Source organism: Tursiops truncatus, chromosome 2 (genome assembly GCF_011762595.2).
Source record: "Tursiops truncatus isolate mTurTru1 chromosome 2, mTurTru1.mat.Y, whole genome shotgun sequence".
In the NCBI taxonomy this organism is placed as follows: Eukaryota; Metazoa; Chordata; class Mammalia; order Artiodactyla; family Delphinidae; genus Tursiops; species Tursiops truncatus.
The window spans coordinates 80,449,563-80,467,733 of record NC_047035.1 but is presented as its reverse complement, the minus strand read 5'-3'; the positions used below and the strand labels follow the sequence as shown (position 1 = coordinate 80,467,733).

The 18,171-nt window shown below is 48.2% G+C and overlaps 1 protein-coding gene and 1 long non-coding RNA gene across 9 annotated transcripts in view; one reads left to right on the top strand and one right to left on the bottom strand.

The window, feature by feature from the left end:
• Positions 1–4,486: 4,486 nt before the first annotated feature.
• Positions 4,487–14,837, bottom strand: LOC141278001 (uncharacterized). Its single transcript, XR_012330047.1, has 4 exons — positions 14,701–14,837; positions 14,155–14,325; positions 11,316–11,379; positions 4,487–5,319 (listed from the first exon to the last, which is right to left on the bottom strand). It is a non-coding gene; the product is annotated as an uncharacterized lncRNA (long non-coding RNA).
• The window catches only part of MEIS2 (Meis homeobox 2), a 200,981-nt gene continuing 197,229 nt past the window's right edge, over positions 14,420–18,171 (top strand). For 3 of the 8 annotated variants that reach the window (XM_033851425.2, XM_033851430.2, XM_033851428.2), the window contains exons 1-3: positions 15,124–15,264; positions 15,961–16,193; positions 17,726–17,867. In XM_033851425.2, coding sequence (XP_033707316.1) covers positions 15,256–15,264; positions 15,961–16,193; positions 17,726–17,867 — 384 coding nt within the window. In that variant the 5' untranslated portion in view covers positions 15,124–15,255. Of the gene's footprint in view, positions 14,676–15,123; positions 15,265–15,960; positions 16,194–17,725; positions 17,868–18,171 lie in introns of those variants that run through there. The other 5 variants (XM_033851424.2, XM_033851427.2, XM_033851426.2 and 2 more) reach the window with 5 other exon arrangements.

The window sequence follows — 18,171 nt, the reverse complement described above, 5'->3', positions numbered from 1 at the left end:
GCAGTGAACTGAGAGCTGCTAGTCCAGGGACTTGGTCCCAGGGTTGTTACTATCTTGAGTTAATTAGACTTTGAATTAGTACCTTAATCGCTTGGGGCCTCCATTTCCTCATACATAAAATGAAGGGGATGCAGCAGATAATAATTGTAAAAAAAATAACTAAAAGTTCTATTTATCAGGCTTTTACTATATGCGAGGAAGTGTGCTTTGTGCTTTACATACATTATCTCATTTAATTTTAATCCTCCAAACAAGTTTATTAGGTATATCAGTCAGGGACCAGCAGGAAACAGATAGTGCATATCAAACTGGGTAATTTGCAGAATGCTTCGTAAAGGAACTATATTAAAAATGTGTGAGTGGGGTGTTAGGAAACCACAAGGGATGGTGCAGTGCCCCAAGGCTGGTAATGGGGAGGGAAGTGGTTACCTGAACCCAGAGAGAGAGCTCTGTGAAGAGGGCTGCCTGAGCCATGGCTGGGATGCAGCCAGCCCCCAGGGACCCTGGAAATCAGGACTCAGACCTCACTCTACCCACTTGGAACAAACCCAACAGGAAGCAAAGGCCAAGGTGGCGTTCTGAAACCATCCATATGAGCCTCCGGATCACAGAGCCTGATGGAGAAAGAAAGTAAAGAGTGGATCTGGAGGGGCCAATGATATTAAGTATAGTTATCCAGATTTTATGCCTGAGACTACCGAGGTTCAAAGAGGTTAAGTTTCTTGAGATTACACAGTTAGCTCAGGACAGAACCAGGATTCAGCTCCTTCCTGTGAGACTCCGGAGCCTAGGCTTCTGACTGCTCCTCAGCTAGGGAGTTCCTTTTTGTCCTTCCAGGATTAGAAACAGCCTCAGAAGTGATCTAATTCAACCCTCTCCCTTAGAGATGTTTGAAAGAGATGTCTTTCCATTTAGGACATGAGCCTTGCAGAAACCTCAGTCACCTTTGAAAAGCTAGTAGTCTGTGTGGTCCTTCTTCCTGTTCCTATACTTACAGTTTATATCCTGACATGTAATTTTGACCTCTACCCCTGAATGAGACACTGGTAACGACAAAGTTGTTAGAAAGTCAAAGGGAGAGAATAACATTTTTGTTATTAAAAAAAATCTCTTCAGACATGCTATCTAAATTAAGCACAATTAAAGAATTTTCTTTGTCCAGTGAGCAATCTAGTGTGTAGTAGGGGGAGTGGAGAGGGAAGTAAGCTGATGACTGGTTCACCTGCCAGCATGAGAACATAGCCCAAGACTATGCTAAATGTGTTCCATTGACTGTGGACAAAGTGAGCAAAATGCAAGATGTTTAATTGAAGTGAAACTAAAAACTAATATTAAACATATTATTCAACATCCCTGTGAGGGCCCTTTAGATAAGAAAAGGAAAGGAAATTCTCATAGAGTGAGTGAGTAGTCAGAGGTTGTTAATTACTCCTTGTGTGAGAATTAAATTTGCTTAAGAGGGAAGACTGTAGTAATTATCTGAGGTCAAGGGGCCCATCCCCCATCTGTCTGCTCCTTTGTCAAATTGAGATAAAAGTCCCACTCAGGTCTCCTAGCAATGGGGAACTCTTCCGGCACAAGTGCTTCCTGGACTGAACAAGTTGTAGCCGCAAAGTGTGTAAGTCAGTTGTTGGGAACATGAAACAAATCTTCTAAAAGCCAGGCAAGTTATAAACTGTGACTCATGGCTGGACCAGCCCTCAACGGCCACTTAAATCCAGAATCTAATTCAACTAGAGCTGCAAATGTACTTCCTGGTATGAAGGAAGAAGGGAAGTAGCAATACTGGGGGCTTAGCCTGGCCCCATCCCAGGTCAGGTCCTGCACCTGTGCTGTTCTCACTGCCTCTCAGAGGTCGCAACGCTAGAGCCTTCAGACCCAAGGCAAGAATGAAATGAAGCTCGAGTTTCTGGCAAGCTGGAGAGGTGGCCTTGTCTGCCATCTGTGTTCCTAACAGGACCTGAGGAAGCTGTTGTGGGTGAACAGTGAGTGTTTTGACCCAGATATGCCTCACCTTGAACTCAAATGCCTTTTTTGTTTTTTACACCAGAGTAAGCTATTTATCATTTATTGTACCTTCTAAGGTAGAATACCTACATTTTTGTTTTGATTGTTTGACATACTTCTCAATTGTAACAGAATGTCTGCCCATGAGTAATGAGGTGCATAAATTTTTTTTAAAAGGGGCATTTTGGGCTTCCCTGGTGGCACAGTGGTTGAGAGTCTGCCTGCCAATGCAGGGGACTCGGGCTGTGCCCTGGCCAGGGAAGATCCCACATGCCGTGGAGTGGCTGGGCCCGTGAGCCATGGCCGCTGAGCCTGTGCATCCGGAGCCTGTGCTCCGCAACGGGAGAGGCCACAACAGTGAGAGGCCCGCGTACCGCAAAACAATAAATAAATAAATAAATAAATAAAAAGGGGCATTTAAATTACCTCTTCAAAGACCATCAGTGTGACCTGAGAGAACACTCTCAGGAGGAAAGGTTCAGTTTGGGGATCAGTTTTAACTAGCTGGTTAATCGTAAATCTGAAAAACATCTGGGTATAGGACATCTTTTCCAAGAAAAGTTATTTTCTTGCCTGTCATTGAACACTACCTAAGCAGGCTTTTTGATTACTTGATAGTCTGCAGCAGCTTCATCATGTCTTGGTAGTAAGTGAAAATGGGGTTAGGGCAGAATAAGGGGAAAGAAACTTCAGTGACCAGAGGTGAACCAGTGTTTTTAACAGAGAGGTCTCTTCAAGCCTTGTGTGGGTAAAAGCCAACATCTACTTTATGAGAAATTGTGAGGTGAGAGGGGCTCATATTTAGGCCCTGCAAAGATCAAGAATGTTGAACCTACCCCAAATTCACTTTCAAATTAGCTCTGACTTCGTAATTTTCCTGGTAATTTCCCCAGACTTGGGAACTAAAAATAGAGGTAAAGTGGCATCTAATAAACCTATCTTTTAGGATAACTGAGTATTGTGGGGGGAGGTAGAGGAGGAGGAAGATACTAGACGGGAAGGTAAGATGGGAGAGGGAGGGGGAAAAGGAAAGGAGATAGGAAAAGAGAAAGAGAGAACTCTGCCAGTTGACTTCATTTCCACACGAATCCACCCACTCTGAGCTTCTGTTGTTGCTTTGTTTATGCAAAGTAAGCGGGGCTGAGACAGAGTGAAAGAGCTGAGAGATCCACGCCGAAGAAGGCAAAAATAATTTTTAAAATGTAAATGAAACTAAAACTCACTCTCTCTCTCTCTCTCTCTCTCTCTCTCTCTCTCTCTCTCTCTCTCTCTCTCTCTCTCACTCTCTCTCTCTCTCTCTCTCTGTCTCTCTTTCTCTCTCACTCTCTCTCTCTCTCTCTCTCTCCACCCCCTTTGGGTCCGGGCAATCCCTGCCTTCAGACTTTGAAATGAAAACACGCCGAGGAGGGGCGGGTGGGAGGCCCAGCAGCAGCAGGGAGCGTTGTCGGTGACCGAAGGAGCTCTGGTGAATATCAGGTTCGGATTAGTGACAACTCAGAAGTCACGCCGGCGGTTGGGGGAGGGAAGTTTGCCAAGGTCTCCGAACTCGACGGAAGAGCGAGTTGCCTCCCTCGGCGCCGGGCGGAGCTGGGCGTACCCAGAGAGACCTCTGTCCCGGCCTGAGCGAGCCCCGCCGCGCTCACACCCCGCGCAGAGACTGAGTTTGTCAGCGATCATAAAATGGGAATTGATTATTCTAGCCACCATTGATTAGGGAAGAATGCTTACTGCAGCAACGGGGGAAAGGTTAAGAGGAAATTGACCTTCTTCCTAGGTGACATAAAGTCATTAGGTAAATGAGATATTCACACAGGAGCTTTAAAAGGTCATGCTCAATTTTTATTTGTAGCCTGCAAGAGTCAACCTGGAGCTTCGGCGTAGGGCAGGGACCCCGCTTTCCAGGCTAAGTGGACCACAGGAAGAGAACTCTCTCGCAGCGCGGCCAGGGCCAAGGGTGGGGGTGGGTTATTGTCTTGCGAGGATCGCACTGGAATTGGCGGGGGCCTTGGGACCCCGAGCACTGGACCTCCTGCCAGACCCGTGTGTGCGTTTCTGTGTACACGTGTGTGCGCGTGTGTGTCCCTCTGGGGGGTCTGTGCTTCGCACCCGCGTCTCCTCGGTTCGATTCGCCCGCCAGCAAAGGGGTGTAGGGCCGAAGCGGACAATTAAAAACCCTTACCCTACCAGAGCCGGCCATGTCTCAGAGTGAAAGTGTTGTTCTTTTTTTCTTTTTTCTTTTCTTTTTATAAGGAGAGGAGTGAGAGATGTATTTATGCACATATTTATCCCTCTAATTATAGGAATTAATCCTCTTACTTATGACTAAAAGGTAACGTCGAAGGACGTCCCTTTGATGTGGAAAAGCATCATTTGTGACTCACATTCAGACTGATTAAGGAATAATTGTTGTTAAACGCTTTACAAGAGGAGAGTGGTTGAGGGGCATTCGTAATTTTACGGCTTAGCACAAAATTAAACGTAATTAAAAACTCAGAAATTCCAACTGATTTTCCAATTATTTTTATTGTCTGAGCTAATTGTTACACAAGTGTATCACTTCTCCCCAAAGGCATTACAAAAAAAAAAAGGCAACCCTACCTTTCCCAAATATTCGCCGTGAGGATTCACAGCTTTCTACCGGTACTGGCCAGGTAAAGACCTTCCTCACTCTCCCTCCCTCGGTCCCACCTCGTGCCCCCGCTCCACCACTGTAATTAAGCGTTTCAGCCACTCTCCCCTTTCTGTGAGTTCCTACAACACCTTGGGATGTGAGAAAGTGATGGCAGTTCTCTTCTGCAGATCATTACAGTAAAACTGGAAGTATCTATAGAAGACTGATGAATTTCTTGAAGTAACACTTGTCATACATGGTGGAGAGATTTTTTTTAAAAACCTGAGTAAACACAGATCTCTGGGGGCCATCCCTCGATGCCTCTGCCTTCGAGTGTATGGCAGGAGGGAGGTAACAGGCAAACAAGGACTGGGGGATGTTTATAATCGTGCACACGAAGACATGCAGATGCACGCAGAAAACTTTCTTTTGCTTTCCTTTTTCTTTTTCTTTTTTTTTTTTTGACCAAGGTTGGGTATGGAAAAGCTTCTCATTGGATTGTGAATTTTTTTTTCTAATGTTGGGATTGCCGGCATAAAGCCAAACTATCTTTGTATGTATGGCTTCTCTTAATGTCCAAATAGATTTATTTAAATACATTAAAAGGTTTATAAAAAGTGCTTCAGTGTTACAGAAAGAAACACATCCTCACAGATAGTCCAGAAGTGGCCCTGTCTTTCCTATCAGTCTTGGAGGGAATCCTAGAAAACAAAATAAAAAGCATAAAATTAGGCAGAATGTGAATTTATAAATTTCAATTAGTCTAGACTGAGAGGGTGGAGCGGTGGAATGTTTGCGTTTCAGTAATTTCTCTGTGATTTTTTTAGGATAGAGACTTCAGTGGATTCAAGCTTTCTATCCGACTTTCCCATCTACCCCTCATAAAATAAATGAATGCCTCTGATCTGACGTGCCAGGTGAAAATGGGTAGAATTAAAACTGTCAATTCTGCTTCCAACTTGTGTCTTTCGATTGAGTTCAAAAGCTTTTAAAGGTAAAACGTGCCGATCATTTATATATATATTGTTTCTTTTTCTCCTATCACAGCTTTTAAGTAAAACGAAAGAAAAAGTATTTACATTTCCAAATTCATTTTCCCTGTAACATTTGAATCCTGCAGGTAATTTGATGACGGACCCTAACACGTGTGAGATCGTGTGCCCAGTGAAGCCCGGTTTACAGGAGTGAAGCCAAGGAGGTACAGTGAAGTCCGGTTTTTTGGTTTTCTACCTAAATGGTTTATTTGGAGCTGAGATGTGGCTATTTAAACCTGAAGCTTTCCAAGTGCTACAATACTATTTCAGAGAAAAGGTTGGAGTAGGCAGAGTTGGAAAGAAAGGAGGAAGGCTCTCTTTGAAAGTTAGAAATGGTGAAAAAGCCATGTAATCCGATGTGGAAAATTGAGTAAAAGAGGCACTGCACACTTTGGCTGAGGCAAAGATTGCTGAATCCTTTGAAGAAACTGACACGGATTTTCCAGAGATGGGAGGAGAGAGAGAGACGGGGTAGGGGTGGGGGAATCCTAGGGTGGGCATTTTATGTAAATGAGTAAATTCGAAATGTTGTACAAATCCAGTATAGTAAAACTGACAGTTCTGACAGTATTGACAACATAAGTATATGTTTGAACACTGCACTTTCAGACACTTAACCGATGAAGCAATAAAATAATTCGACTACAATATTTCAAATAATCGACATTGATGTTTTGATACATCATTTTTATACTCCAAATCGATCTATCACTCTGAGGCTGGTCAATTTTAAGTAAAAACGGGCTGCAATTATTTGCACCTTGGCTAATGATGACCTAATAACCGCCCTCAATTAATTACACCGAACTGTGCTTTCTTCCTTCAGTATGGGAGTGGGAGGGGGCAATTCTTGAGGATGAGAACCTAGGATTGTGTCATCCTCCACCCTCCCTTCTATTTTTGAGATTGTGGGGAGGAGGGATTTCTGAGTTGGGAAGAGGTCTTTGTGTGATCACAGACACTGCAGACTGAGGCCCCCTCACTTCAAGTATCCACTGACTGGGTCTGTATTGGAGGTATGGTCCTCACTTTGCAAGGTCAAAACTAAATTTTAGAAAACGCAATCATAAAGTTGAGTGAGTCTAACTGTCCCCCAGGCCCATACCCTTTCTTCTGTTTCAAGGAGTAGAAGAAAGAGATTTGCTCAAAGGAGGACTGGAAATTTCTCTAAGGATCAGAGTGTGTGTGGAATGTGTGTGTGTGTGTGTGTGTGTGTGTGTGTGTGTGTGTGTGTGTATGAGACAGAGAGAGAGAGAGAGAGAGAGAGAGAGAGAGAGAGAGAGAGAATTTTAATCTAAAGCACCCAGTTGGAGTTGAATCTCTCCTTCTGTCCCTATATCCTCTGATGGCTCCCCACACACTGCTGAAGGTTTACCGGCTACTGTTTTATAAAAAAGCCACAAATAAGAAGACAAATCTCTTCGAGAAAGGAGGAAGTATGCTGATGAGTACTGCATCCTCAAGCGAGTTCCCGCAGTCTCTGCTGTCTTTTTCTTCTTTGCCCCGTGAGGTTTCCAGTGAGCTTTCCTACTCCCACTTTTCTTTTCCACTCCTCTCCAAATTTGGTGTGGTAGTGGTGGTGGGAGAGGGAGGATAGAGCTAATTTATTTTAAAAAAAAAATCCTGGACAGGCCCCGTATATTAAACTGGGGCAGTCCGTTGTGCTGTAGGGATCCGGCCGGCGGGAAGGGGGGCAGCTGGCGCCCCCAGCCCAACGCTCTCCCGAAGGTCTGTTCCCACCCCTGCGAAGCCCCAACCCTTCCTCAAACTCGCACTGAGACTCGGCTTCCTGACCTAAAACTTAGCTGGGCTCCACTAGACGGGATTCCAGTGTCTGATTTCTTTCCTCCAAACTTCACAAATGCAGTTTAAACCCCTCCAAACCACCGACGGCTGAGAGGCTGAGACTTAAGCAACGTGTTAAGCTACAGTAAGATGCGACTCAAAGGCAAAGGACGTGTGTGACCCATGCTGGGTGAAGGTGGGGGTCCCAGGAGAGCTCCCCCGCCGGAGCATCACTTGGTTCCGAGGGTGTCAGCCTCTGACCGGGTCTTTCCAGCTGTCTGCGCGGCAAATGGGGGTGGGAGCTAGAAAGGGGGAAGCAGGAAGAGAGGAAAGAGAGAAAGGGGGGATAGGATCAAGATTGCGGAAGAGACAAGAGAAGGAGAGAGGAAGATGTGAGGAAAGAAGGGAGGATGGAAGAGAGCGCGGGAAGGAGCCAGAGACAGCGAGAGAGAGCTCACTCGCGCTTGGAGCCCCGCCAGATAGCGCTAGAGGGCTATTTATTGAAATACTTTCCTACTGCGAGATATTGAAGCAGCTAAAATTGGGAGAAATAAGAAATAAGAGCAAAAGGAAAGAAAGTAAAATCATTCCACCCCATCTTATGTAAGAACATAAATTGCGGGGTGCCTTATTGTTATTAATTGGGGGGAGGGGCATATGGAAGAAAGCCTAAGTGGGGAAAGGACCAGGAAACAAAAACAAACAAAAAGGGGTCCCCATCCCTCCCTTCGTCCCAACTCGGAAGAGAGTGAGCAAAGTTAACAGGTAAGAAAGCAAGTGGAATTCTTCCTAGAGCAACTTTCAGAGCTTCTGGTTTTATCGCTGGGAAGGTCAAGAACATTTCACAAGGATGAGCTGAGGTTTATAGAGAAGAGATGCTTTTAAAGTAATAGATGGCTGCAAGGGGGTGGGGAGGGAAAGGCAAACACGTTATTGGAAATGCCAAATAAAATATATATTAAAAATTCCAACTGTCAGCCAGCAGGTCGGAGCAGAAAGAGAGACCCGCTGCCTTTGTCCCAGTGATACTGGGTTCAGGGCTGTTTCTGCAGGACCGCAATCCAACTCCTTGAATAACAATTTATACTCTGGGAGGCTTGGAGAAGAGAGCTAGACTACAAAAATTCACTGTTGCATTCAGAACGCAAATAACAGTGAAGCAGATAGAGAGAAAAGACCTAGTGACAGAGGTGGAGTCCAGAGAGAAAGGAAGAATAAAATATTTTGATCCTTTTTACTTGCTGAAGTCAGTAATGCAAGACAGAAAACTTCTTTCAAATAATATTTTACTCTAAAATATTGGTTTGGTTTTATTCTAAAACCCCAGGCATCTCAATTCTAGCTTGTCATTTTAAAATTGCACTTTCCTTTTACCTAAAGGAATTTTTTGAATTAAAGTAATAATATCTTTCTTCCAAACCAGCCAACAGAACCTCCACAAATAAAAATTAACCTTATAGAGGGGGGAAAAAAACCCCAAACCTGCTTAATCCAAAATACTCCAATTCAAAACATTAACTAAAGTTACAAATAAGATTACGGTTGGATTTATTTGCTCCTCTAGCAAGGCGTCAATTGTTCTAACAGCTGTAAGAAGACAAAAAGGATTTAAACCCAGCAATTTTAATACTCAGATTAACACTTCAGACCTCAGAGTTCTGAGGAATTTGGAGTTATCTCTGCTGAGGACCTATTACTTTCTAGAAAAAAAAAAAAAAAAAGGTGAAAAGAAACACAAGCTCCTAAAGGAAGGTGGGCAAATTCACCTAAAATAGAGTCTCGGTTCATAACTGTTCATTTCAAATTAAATACTCTCCGTAAAGCCAATGCCCTTTAAATTAAGTAGGTATAGAGGCATTCAATTCTTCTTTTAAATTTTTGAATGTTACCTATAATATCATTCCATGTTGAGACAAAAAAAAAAGTAAAAATAGAAAAGAAGCAGTTCTCAGAAGTCTTGGGGATGCTCCAATAAGAAAGAGGTGATTAAAAACAGACCCTTAAATTTGAAAGGCCCGATTCCCCCTCCCATTCGCCCCCCCCATCAGGTCCCTTCCCTTTCACCTCTTTTTTTATGCAGTGCCCTCACCCCCACTCCAGAGCTAAGTAGCCGATTTGGGATTCTGAAGAAACAGATTTCAGCATCCATATTTGTTCTGGGGCACTTGTAAAATGCGATTTGTAGAAGGTCTTTAGCCTTCTGATTGTCTTTGAATTGTTTTTACTGAAACAGATCTTTTGCAGTTAATGAGTCCCCACGCAGCTGGACAGCTCCTCTCGGACACTGAGAACTCTAACCCCAAAATGACCCCAATTTGACACTGCAAGATGAAATTTTACCGCCTGTTAAAACCATTTCCAGCCTGGGCAAACGGAGCTGACTGTTGACGGAGGTGTGTGCCGCCTCCTGCGACCCCCATCTCACGCCTGTCTCCCAGGCCTGCCCCACCTACTTTTCCTTTACCCCAAATGTGGGAGAGCAGATGAGCCTCGCAGCCCCGGTGGGAGTGCGGAGGCTGAGAACTGAGCATCAGCAACAACGTACTATCGGACTAGAAAGCAGAAAGCCTGCGTACCCCACTGTTTTTGAATAGCTTCCATGGGACTGCAAAATTGGGGGTTAGGAGAGACCATGAAGTTCTTAAATGTTTTTCAGCTCTATTAATAAAACATCAGCAAGTTGGTGATTAAAACTAATAGTCCTTTAAATTCATCAGACTGACCAAGAACTGACATCATGAATCACCTCCAGCTTGATCTTGTGTGCAATTCACTGCACTGCGATGCTATCTTAAACTAACGGTTTCATAAATTACGTGCAACTAGGTAAGTGAAATTTCTTTAGTCGCATGAAATTCGGGGTTCTCCCCTTAAGCAACTGGTGAAGTTTTAAATGACACATATTTTCCTCCAGGAGGACTTCACTTTTAACACACTCACACTTCTTAACTAAGGTCTTTGGAGTTAAGAATGATTGGTTGGTTTTTTTCTTGAACAGTATCTCAAAATGTTCTATTTCTCTCTCCTTCCCATCTGTAACCAGATTGTCCCAGTTACTTGCTTTAAAGTACTCAATAAAAGGCAAAAGGAGTTACAGAATATTAGAGAGAGAGAGAAAGAAAGAAAGGAAGAAAGGAGTTTGGGTTAAAATGCCTTCTGCATCACCCAAAGGATGAAAACACATGACAATAGAGTTCGAACTTTTTTCTTTTGTAAAGCTAAAGATTATCACGGAGTAATCAACCCATTAGCTTAACAACTGTTTGAAAATATAGAAATCATCAGTCGGTCTGAATTGTTTTTACTCGGATGCACTGCCAGGGAAGAAACTTTTTAAAAAAAATCCTAGTGTAGTTTTTCTAAATAAAGGCTGTAGGAAATGCGACCTCACTTCACAATATCATTATGAAAAAAAGTGATGGTAAGAGAAGCAGGAGAAGCAGAAGGTAGCAACTTTGAATGTTTAAACTCTGCGATGCAGAGGTTCGGTTCGAAGTTGATTTTTACAAAAGAAGTATTTATCAAGGAAACTGAGTTCCTTTTTAAAAAGAAAAGTGGCGCTTTCTGTACAGGGCATTTAAAACAACAGTAACCCTATTGGCGACAACAAATATGCAATACTGAAAATAAGAACAGTTAGAGGAGTTAAAAACTGAAAAACTGTATAAACTTCTCAGCTAGCGGCGCTGAACGGGGACCGTGGATCCACCAATATAAAGACCTCGGCAAAGTCGAAAATGCTCCGCAGTGAGACCACTTTGATTTTTTTCTCTCTCATCTTTCCGCCCCGGCTAAACTGAATTCGAACAACTGCCTCCTATAATAAAATTCTGGAGGTCAACTTTTTCTTCTCTTTTGCATCTTCTTTTTTTACTCACCTTTTCTTATACGTCGACGAACAACTCAGCAACAAATAAGGATGCTTTTAATCTTGGAGTTCTTCTGGGGAAAAAAAATGAGGAGGTGGAAGGGGAAGGACCCTCCCCCCCAACCTGCAGGTTTCATACCAGTCGGCTCTTGCAGGCTTGAAGCCCGGCTTAAGAGTGGCTGAAAAGTCTAGCCTGGGCTAGACTCTCCTCCCCGAAGCTCCGCGCGCCCGGCAGTCCTTGCTCCGGCCACCCCGGCAAATACCGCGCGGTCCGCGGCCCCTCTCCCTGACGTCGCGCTACACTCGCCTCTGCAAGCCCCTCCGCACTATCTTTCTTTATATGTAAGGGCCGATTTCCCGCAGACATCATTGTTATGATGGCTCATTTAATCAAACTGTTTAATTGCTCTGGTAATCACTATCATCATCACAGGTGCTCAATCATTCATCATTTTTGGAGGGCTTTATTGACCTCCGGAGCTCATTCCTCAGCCCTATTAAAACGGGGCCAAATTTCTCCGACTCCGCTTGGAGTCTCTGCAGGCTACGATCTAAGCCCAGTTGAGAGTTGCCCGAAAGCTAACAGTGAAGCAGAGATGAAAAGGGAGAAGGAAAAAAAAAAAAGCCTATCCGCCTTCTCGCCTTCTCCCTCTTATTCTCATTCTCTCTCCCCACAACTCCCTTCTCTCTCTCTCCCTCTCTCCCTCACAAACACACACAGAGTATTTTATTCTCCTTGAGCGCCCCCCCCCCAATCTCCCGGGAAGTCGGGTCAAAGCCACGCGCAGAGGATTCGCTACTTTCTACTCTCCAGAATGGGTTCAAAGTTGGAGAAGGAGGCGGCTGTTGAGGAACAATCTGTTTTCAATTCTCTGGGCCGGGGACCATGAACCAGGGCGAGAGCCAGGAGTTGGGGAGAGGGCGCGCTCGGAGCGCAGGCCCCGGCTGCTGGGCTGCCGGGAGCCAGGGGGCGGCGGGGGCTGCAGAGCTGAGCGCGCCGGGAGACCGTAGCTCCGCCCCCAGCTCGCGGCTCGGAGTGATTGACGCGCGGCCGCCGTGATACCCGCGGCGCGGAGGTGAGGCAGGGTGCAGCTCCAGCCAGGGATTCGGCGAGGCTTCGGCTAGAACTACTTTCTACGCAAACCATGTGGGATAGTTACCTTCTTTCCCTCCACTCTCCTCCTTTTCCTTTTTGGAAAAGTTCATTCGGAGTCGGCCCCATCTTCCTGATACCCTGAAATTGCCCGGTGTAACTAACACAGCCATTAGCCGGCGATGCCGCTGCCTGGCCTCTGCGCCCCCGGCGACCACAACAAAGCTGGGCAGGGAGTGCCGGCCAATCCTCCTTGCTAAGCATTCTCTCTCGCTATGCATTCTCTCTCTCCCCCCCCTCCATGCTTCCCAGCTCTAAGTGAGATCCACTTTGGAGTCGCACACCAGTCGCGCGCGCGTGTACACACACACACACACACACACACACACACACACACACACTTTGGCAACATCAGACAACATCAAACATCCAAACGACTCCCTCCCATTCCTCCCTCATGATTCCACCGCGGGCCCCAAAGACTCTCCAGGGTGGCCCTTGTCCGCAAAGCTTGAAGGGAGTGCTCTCTGAGTTAAGCTGGTCTCTTCTTGTCCTAGAAAAAAATGAATGTTGACAAGGGTCCTGGATCTGCACAGGGAAGAAAGTACCACTTAAAAAACAAAAACAAAAACAAAACTCTAGCCGGGCGTTGGTACGGTCTGCAGATCCTGCTGCCTCTGGGTGTTAGCAGAAAGCCTTCGGGGCGCGATAATCGGCTGGCAGAGGAGTAGGGGGCCCGCGGAATTAAAAGGAACAAAAGCAAGAGCGCCATGCCAAACGTCCCCGACACGACCTCGTTAGGCAGGAGCCGGGAGTGATGGGGAAGTGAACTAGAAGCAAGTTTTTTTTTTTTTAATTAAAAATCTGAGGCTGTACCGTACTTTCCCTGTGGTTTTCTGCAGTTTTCCTCTCTGCGCTCTCCCTGTCCTCTTCATTCTCATTCTCTTTCCCTCCCTCTTTCCTCACGTGCGCGCGCGCGCGCGCACACACACACACACAGGCGCACACGCACGCACACACACACATACTCCTCTTCCTCCCTCCTCCCCCCCCTTCCCCCGCGCCTTCCCCCGCGGAGGAGCAGCCTCGCTGATTTGCTCGGGTCGGCCGGGCTCCTGCCTCCCCTCCCCCTCCCGCCCCCCGCCTCCCGCCTCTCCCGCCCCCCCAACCCGGGCCGTCCGATCGCACTCGCTGCATATCAGAAGCTCCGCGCGGCGCGCTCCTCCTCGCTCCCGCTCCCCACTCCCGGGATGTGTCTCCGCCGTACGACGGGCTATGGCCACCACGACTTCCGGGTTCCGTCATTTCGTTCTCCCGCCGCCGACCCGCGCCGCCAAACTGAGGCTCTTCTATAAGCCAGGCAGCAGCCAACCTGCCAACACCTACTGACACTCACTCATCTCCCAGAGAGAGAAAGAGAGCGAGAGAGAGCGAGCGCGAGAGAGCGAGCGCGAGTGAGAGCGAGCGAGCGAGCGAGAGAGAGAGGGAGAGACAAAATACCTACCAGGAAAGGGGGGGAGGAAGTCCAGTTTTTGCAAACTATTCATTTTTTTTTCTTGATTTCCCCCCCCCCCCGCTTTCTTTGAACGATACTTTAAAGAGAGAGGATCATATTATAGATACCGCGGGGGCAAAGCTAAGGGGGGGGAGGAAAAATTCAAGAAGCAGAAACCCCTCGCGGAGTTTTACTGGAAGAAAAAAACGGGTCTGAAAGATTCCTCCTCTTCATCATCATCAACCATCATTCATTCACTACCTTGACATTCCGGGCTTTGATTGACAGCTGGAGTGGCAAAAAGCCATGAAACACGACAGTTCGGTTACATGTGGGCTGCTGACGGGCCGCTCGTAACCTTCAGTTCGGGGGCTTGACAATTTTTTTTTCTTCTTTTTCTTCTTTTTCTTTTCTTTTTTTTTTTTTTTCCAACTGAGGGGAAGAGAAGAGAAAGAGGGGGAAAGGAGGACCGAAGAGGAGGAGGAGGGGAGGGGGGAGGAGGAGGAGGTGGAGGAGGAGGAGGAAGATCAGGAGGAGGAGGAAGAAGAGGAAAAAAGAGAAAAAGAAGAAATATCACAGGAAAAAAAAAACTCTTCGTTGTCTTGCCTGGGCTTTCCCCCCCCCCCTAAAAATAACATATTGGAAAACTGGGAGAAGTCTCCTTGGTTTGGAAAAAAAAAAAAAAGGAATCTTCAGCCTAGATCACTTTCTTATCCGGACTGGGATATTAAATATACGACACATCCAGGAGTTTATTGGAGCGCAGACTGATGGCGCAAAGGGTAGGTTTAAATCTCCAACACTTACCTAGATATAAATCCTCTCCTAAGAGGGGCCTGTCCCGATGCCTCCTCTCCCTTCAACGCTGCTGCTGCTGCTCGCTGCTTGATGATGGCGGCCAGTATTTAAAAAAATAGCAGCAAAATTATTCATCGGCTTCTTTCCCCCCCGTGCCTCTGCGTGTGTGCGAGTGTGTGTGCGTGCGTGTGTGCGTGTCTGGGCGCGCGTGTTTCAACGCTGTGCGAGCGGGCGGGCGGCGAGTGCGTGTGAGTGGTGTGTGTGTGTGTGTGTGTGTGTGTGTGTGTGCGAGTGCAATTGTTACACGCTTTCGCCTCGCTCCAGCTTTTACCCCAGCAGCGCGATTCCCCCGGTTCTCCTGCTGCCGCCGCTGCCGCTGCTGCGCCGCTGCTGCCGCTGCTCCCGCGGCTCGGGGCGGGCACCGGCTGCGTAGGAGCCGCCGCCGCCGCCGGGGCCGCCGCTGGGGCCGCGCTGCCGCAGCCGCTGCGCCGCCGCCTAGACTAGCCTGGGCTGCTTGTTTTGTCTCTGAAATTGACAAGGACGCAGGGAATCCGCTGCTAAATAATGTTTCTGGTAACTTTCACATTATTCCCCCCCACCCCACCCCCACCCTCTGCTCCCTGCCCCCGGGGAGGCACTGGCCCCAGCCTTCCCTAGTCCTCGGCGTTCTCGTCCTGATTATTAGCGTTTTTCTTCTCTTTATTTTGTTTCATTTCGCCTTTTGATTTATTGGATCCTCTGGAGGAGGCGAAGGGGGGTTAGGGGTGGGATCCGGGGCTTCCTCCTCACACTAACTCCACTTCTCCCTCGGTTGGCTTGCTACGGTTCTGCTGCCTCCCGCCCGAGCGGGACCTCCCGGCGCCCCCTCAATCCCCGGCCTCACCGCCCCCTCTCCCTACTCTAACGCTGCTCTCGGTTCATACTTTTTCATCTTTTAAATTTAAAAACACCCCCCTCCCCAACTTTCAACTCCGTTGTTTCGGCTGGTTTGGTTTCTGTGTATTCAACTCGTGCTCGGTACTTTTCTCCTTTATGACTTTGTTTTTATTTGTATTTTCCTCCCTCTTTCTCTCCTGCCTCCCCCCCATCCCCGTCGCCCCCTCCTCCTCCTCTCTCTTCTTCCCTTGGCCTTCTCCCTCTCTCTCGCCTCTATTCCTTCCCCACTTCTCTCCTCTCTCTCTTCTCCCTGCTTCTTTTCCTACCCTCCCTCTGCTCTCCTCGCTCTCTCTCACCTCCTGCGCCCCCCGCCCCTTTGCCGGGTTCTGACAGTACGATGAGCTGCCCCATTACGGCGGGATGGACGGAGTAGGGGTGCCTGCTTCCATGTACGGAGACCCTCACGCGCCGCGGCCGATCCCACCGGTTCACCACCTGAACCACGGGCCGCCGCTCCACGCCACGCAGCACTACGGCGCGCACGCCCCGCACCCCAATGTCATGCCGGCCAGCATGGGATCCGCTGTCAACGATGCCTTGAAGCGGGACAAGGACGCGATCTATGGGTAAACCAACCTCCACCCCCTCCTGACCCAGCGTACTGTGTGAGTGCGAGTGCGAGTGTGTGTGTGTGTGTGTGTGTGTCTGTCTCTGTGGGGGGGGGGGGATGAGGGGGTGGACGACCAAGTGGGGAGTTATTTCTCCTTAGGGTAGGGGGGCGGAAACCGCTGGCCTTAGGAAAGGACAGGGAAGGGGGCCTGCTCTTCTGCCCCTTGCGTGTAAGTCCTGGGGAAGATTTGGCTTCCTCCACCGCCACGGCCCCGTCACTCCATACCCCAGAGCCGGGAGTGACTGATTCCTCCGAATCTGGCCAGGGCCTTCTCCCCAAGGACGGGATTCCTGGCCAAAGGACGCAGAGCTGGTCCTTCCAGGCCCCCTAACAGAGGCCCCGACGAAGGAGAAAGTTTCCTGCCGATGAGAAGCAACTTTTTTTTCCTTTTCTGTTTCCTACCGAGAGTCTGGGAGTCACTAAATGCAGTTGGAGCTGGGATCAGGGCTGCTTCTGTCGGCCAGGAAGTCCTAATCACCCTCTTCTTAATTCTCTGTAAATAAAGGGGGCAGACCTTGAAGTGCAGTGGGGTGGAAGGGGCTGCTGCTTGCACAGAGCAGCTCTTGGGGGGAGTAAGGGAGATGGCTGGAAATTATTTTAAATTCTGAGAGAACTCGGGGAGGGATGGGGGTGCACGGCCCCAACGTGTACCACTCGGGCCCTCCCAGCTGAGGGTAGGTGGGGAAGGCTGCGGGATGCCGAGGGGAGGGGACAGTGTCGGTAAACAGCAACTGCGCCTGAAGCCGGAGGCCGCAAGCATCCCGAGGTGTAGCTAAACCGCCCAGAGGAACACAAAGGACAGGCGCACACGCACACTTCCAAGTTTTAACACTCGATTTATTTATTTTCGCCAGCTGGAGAAATGTGGTCTTTGAAAGGAAGCTCTCGGCGTGTACCATTCCTATTATTTTGGTCCCCTCACCCGGGCTTTACTAGAAGTGGAGCAAACAAGTTTATAAGGCAAGGGGGTGGAGATGTTAGACTGAGGAAAATATCACTTCGGGGGTGTGTGTAGGTGAGCCTTGGGCCTCCTCTGGAATGCCCATTAAAACGTGGAGTTAAAGCAATTTTGGATTTCACGGAGTGTTCCTCTCTTGGGAGGTCAGGGCTGGGTCTCAGGGTTTGGTTGGGCGGCCTCTGTCGTGCGGGGAGTGGGTCTGGATCAACACCGGGCTCCGGACTGCCTGAGCCTATTGGCTGTTTTCATTACGTTCGAACCGAGGCTGTTTTTACTTGGCGGGCTAACTGGCCAGGGGCTTCTCCTACCAGATCTGAGGGAGTCCTGAGCTGAGGGAAAGGGCCAGGCCGTTTTTCCTTTCTGTTTCTGGCCCAGGCTCGGCTGGCTGAGGAAGGGTTGTAAAGTATGATGCGTGCCTGTGGTAGAAAGGAAGGAATCCGAACCCTCCAAACTTGTTGATTACAGTTCTTGCTCCTTCCCCTCTGCACCCCGTCTCCGTGTGTGTGTCTCTGCGTGGCGCTGCCCGTTAGGCACCCGTTGTTTCCTCTGTTAGCTCTGGTCTTTGAGAAGTGCGAGCTGGCGACCTGCACTCCCCGGGAACCCGGAGTGGCCGGCGGAGACGTCTGTTCCTCCGACTCCTTCAACGAGGACATCGCGGTCTTCGCCAAGCAGGTCCAACCTTCCTGACCCACTCACCCTCCTGCAGCCCCTCACTCCCCCTCCCCTTTCCTCAGAGCTTTACTTGAAAGAGAAGGAAGAGGCAGGGACACCCGATCTGTTCCTCCGGCCCCAGTCCTCGCTCCCCATCCTTGAGCCTGGAGGCAAATTGGAAGAAGAGATAAATATGGGTGTTTGTTTTTCCCCCCAGCCAGGAATACAGGGGCTCGACCCTCGAATTAAAGTTGACCTGCTCCTAATCTGGGGCTTGGCCTTTTCCCCCGCCTGCAGCTACTTGAACAAGAATTGGGGATAGGGG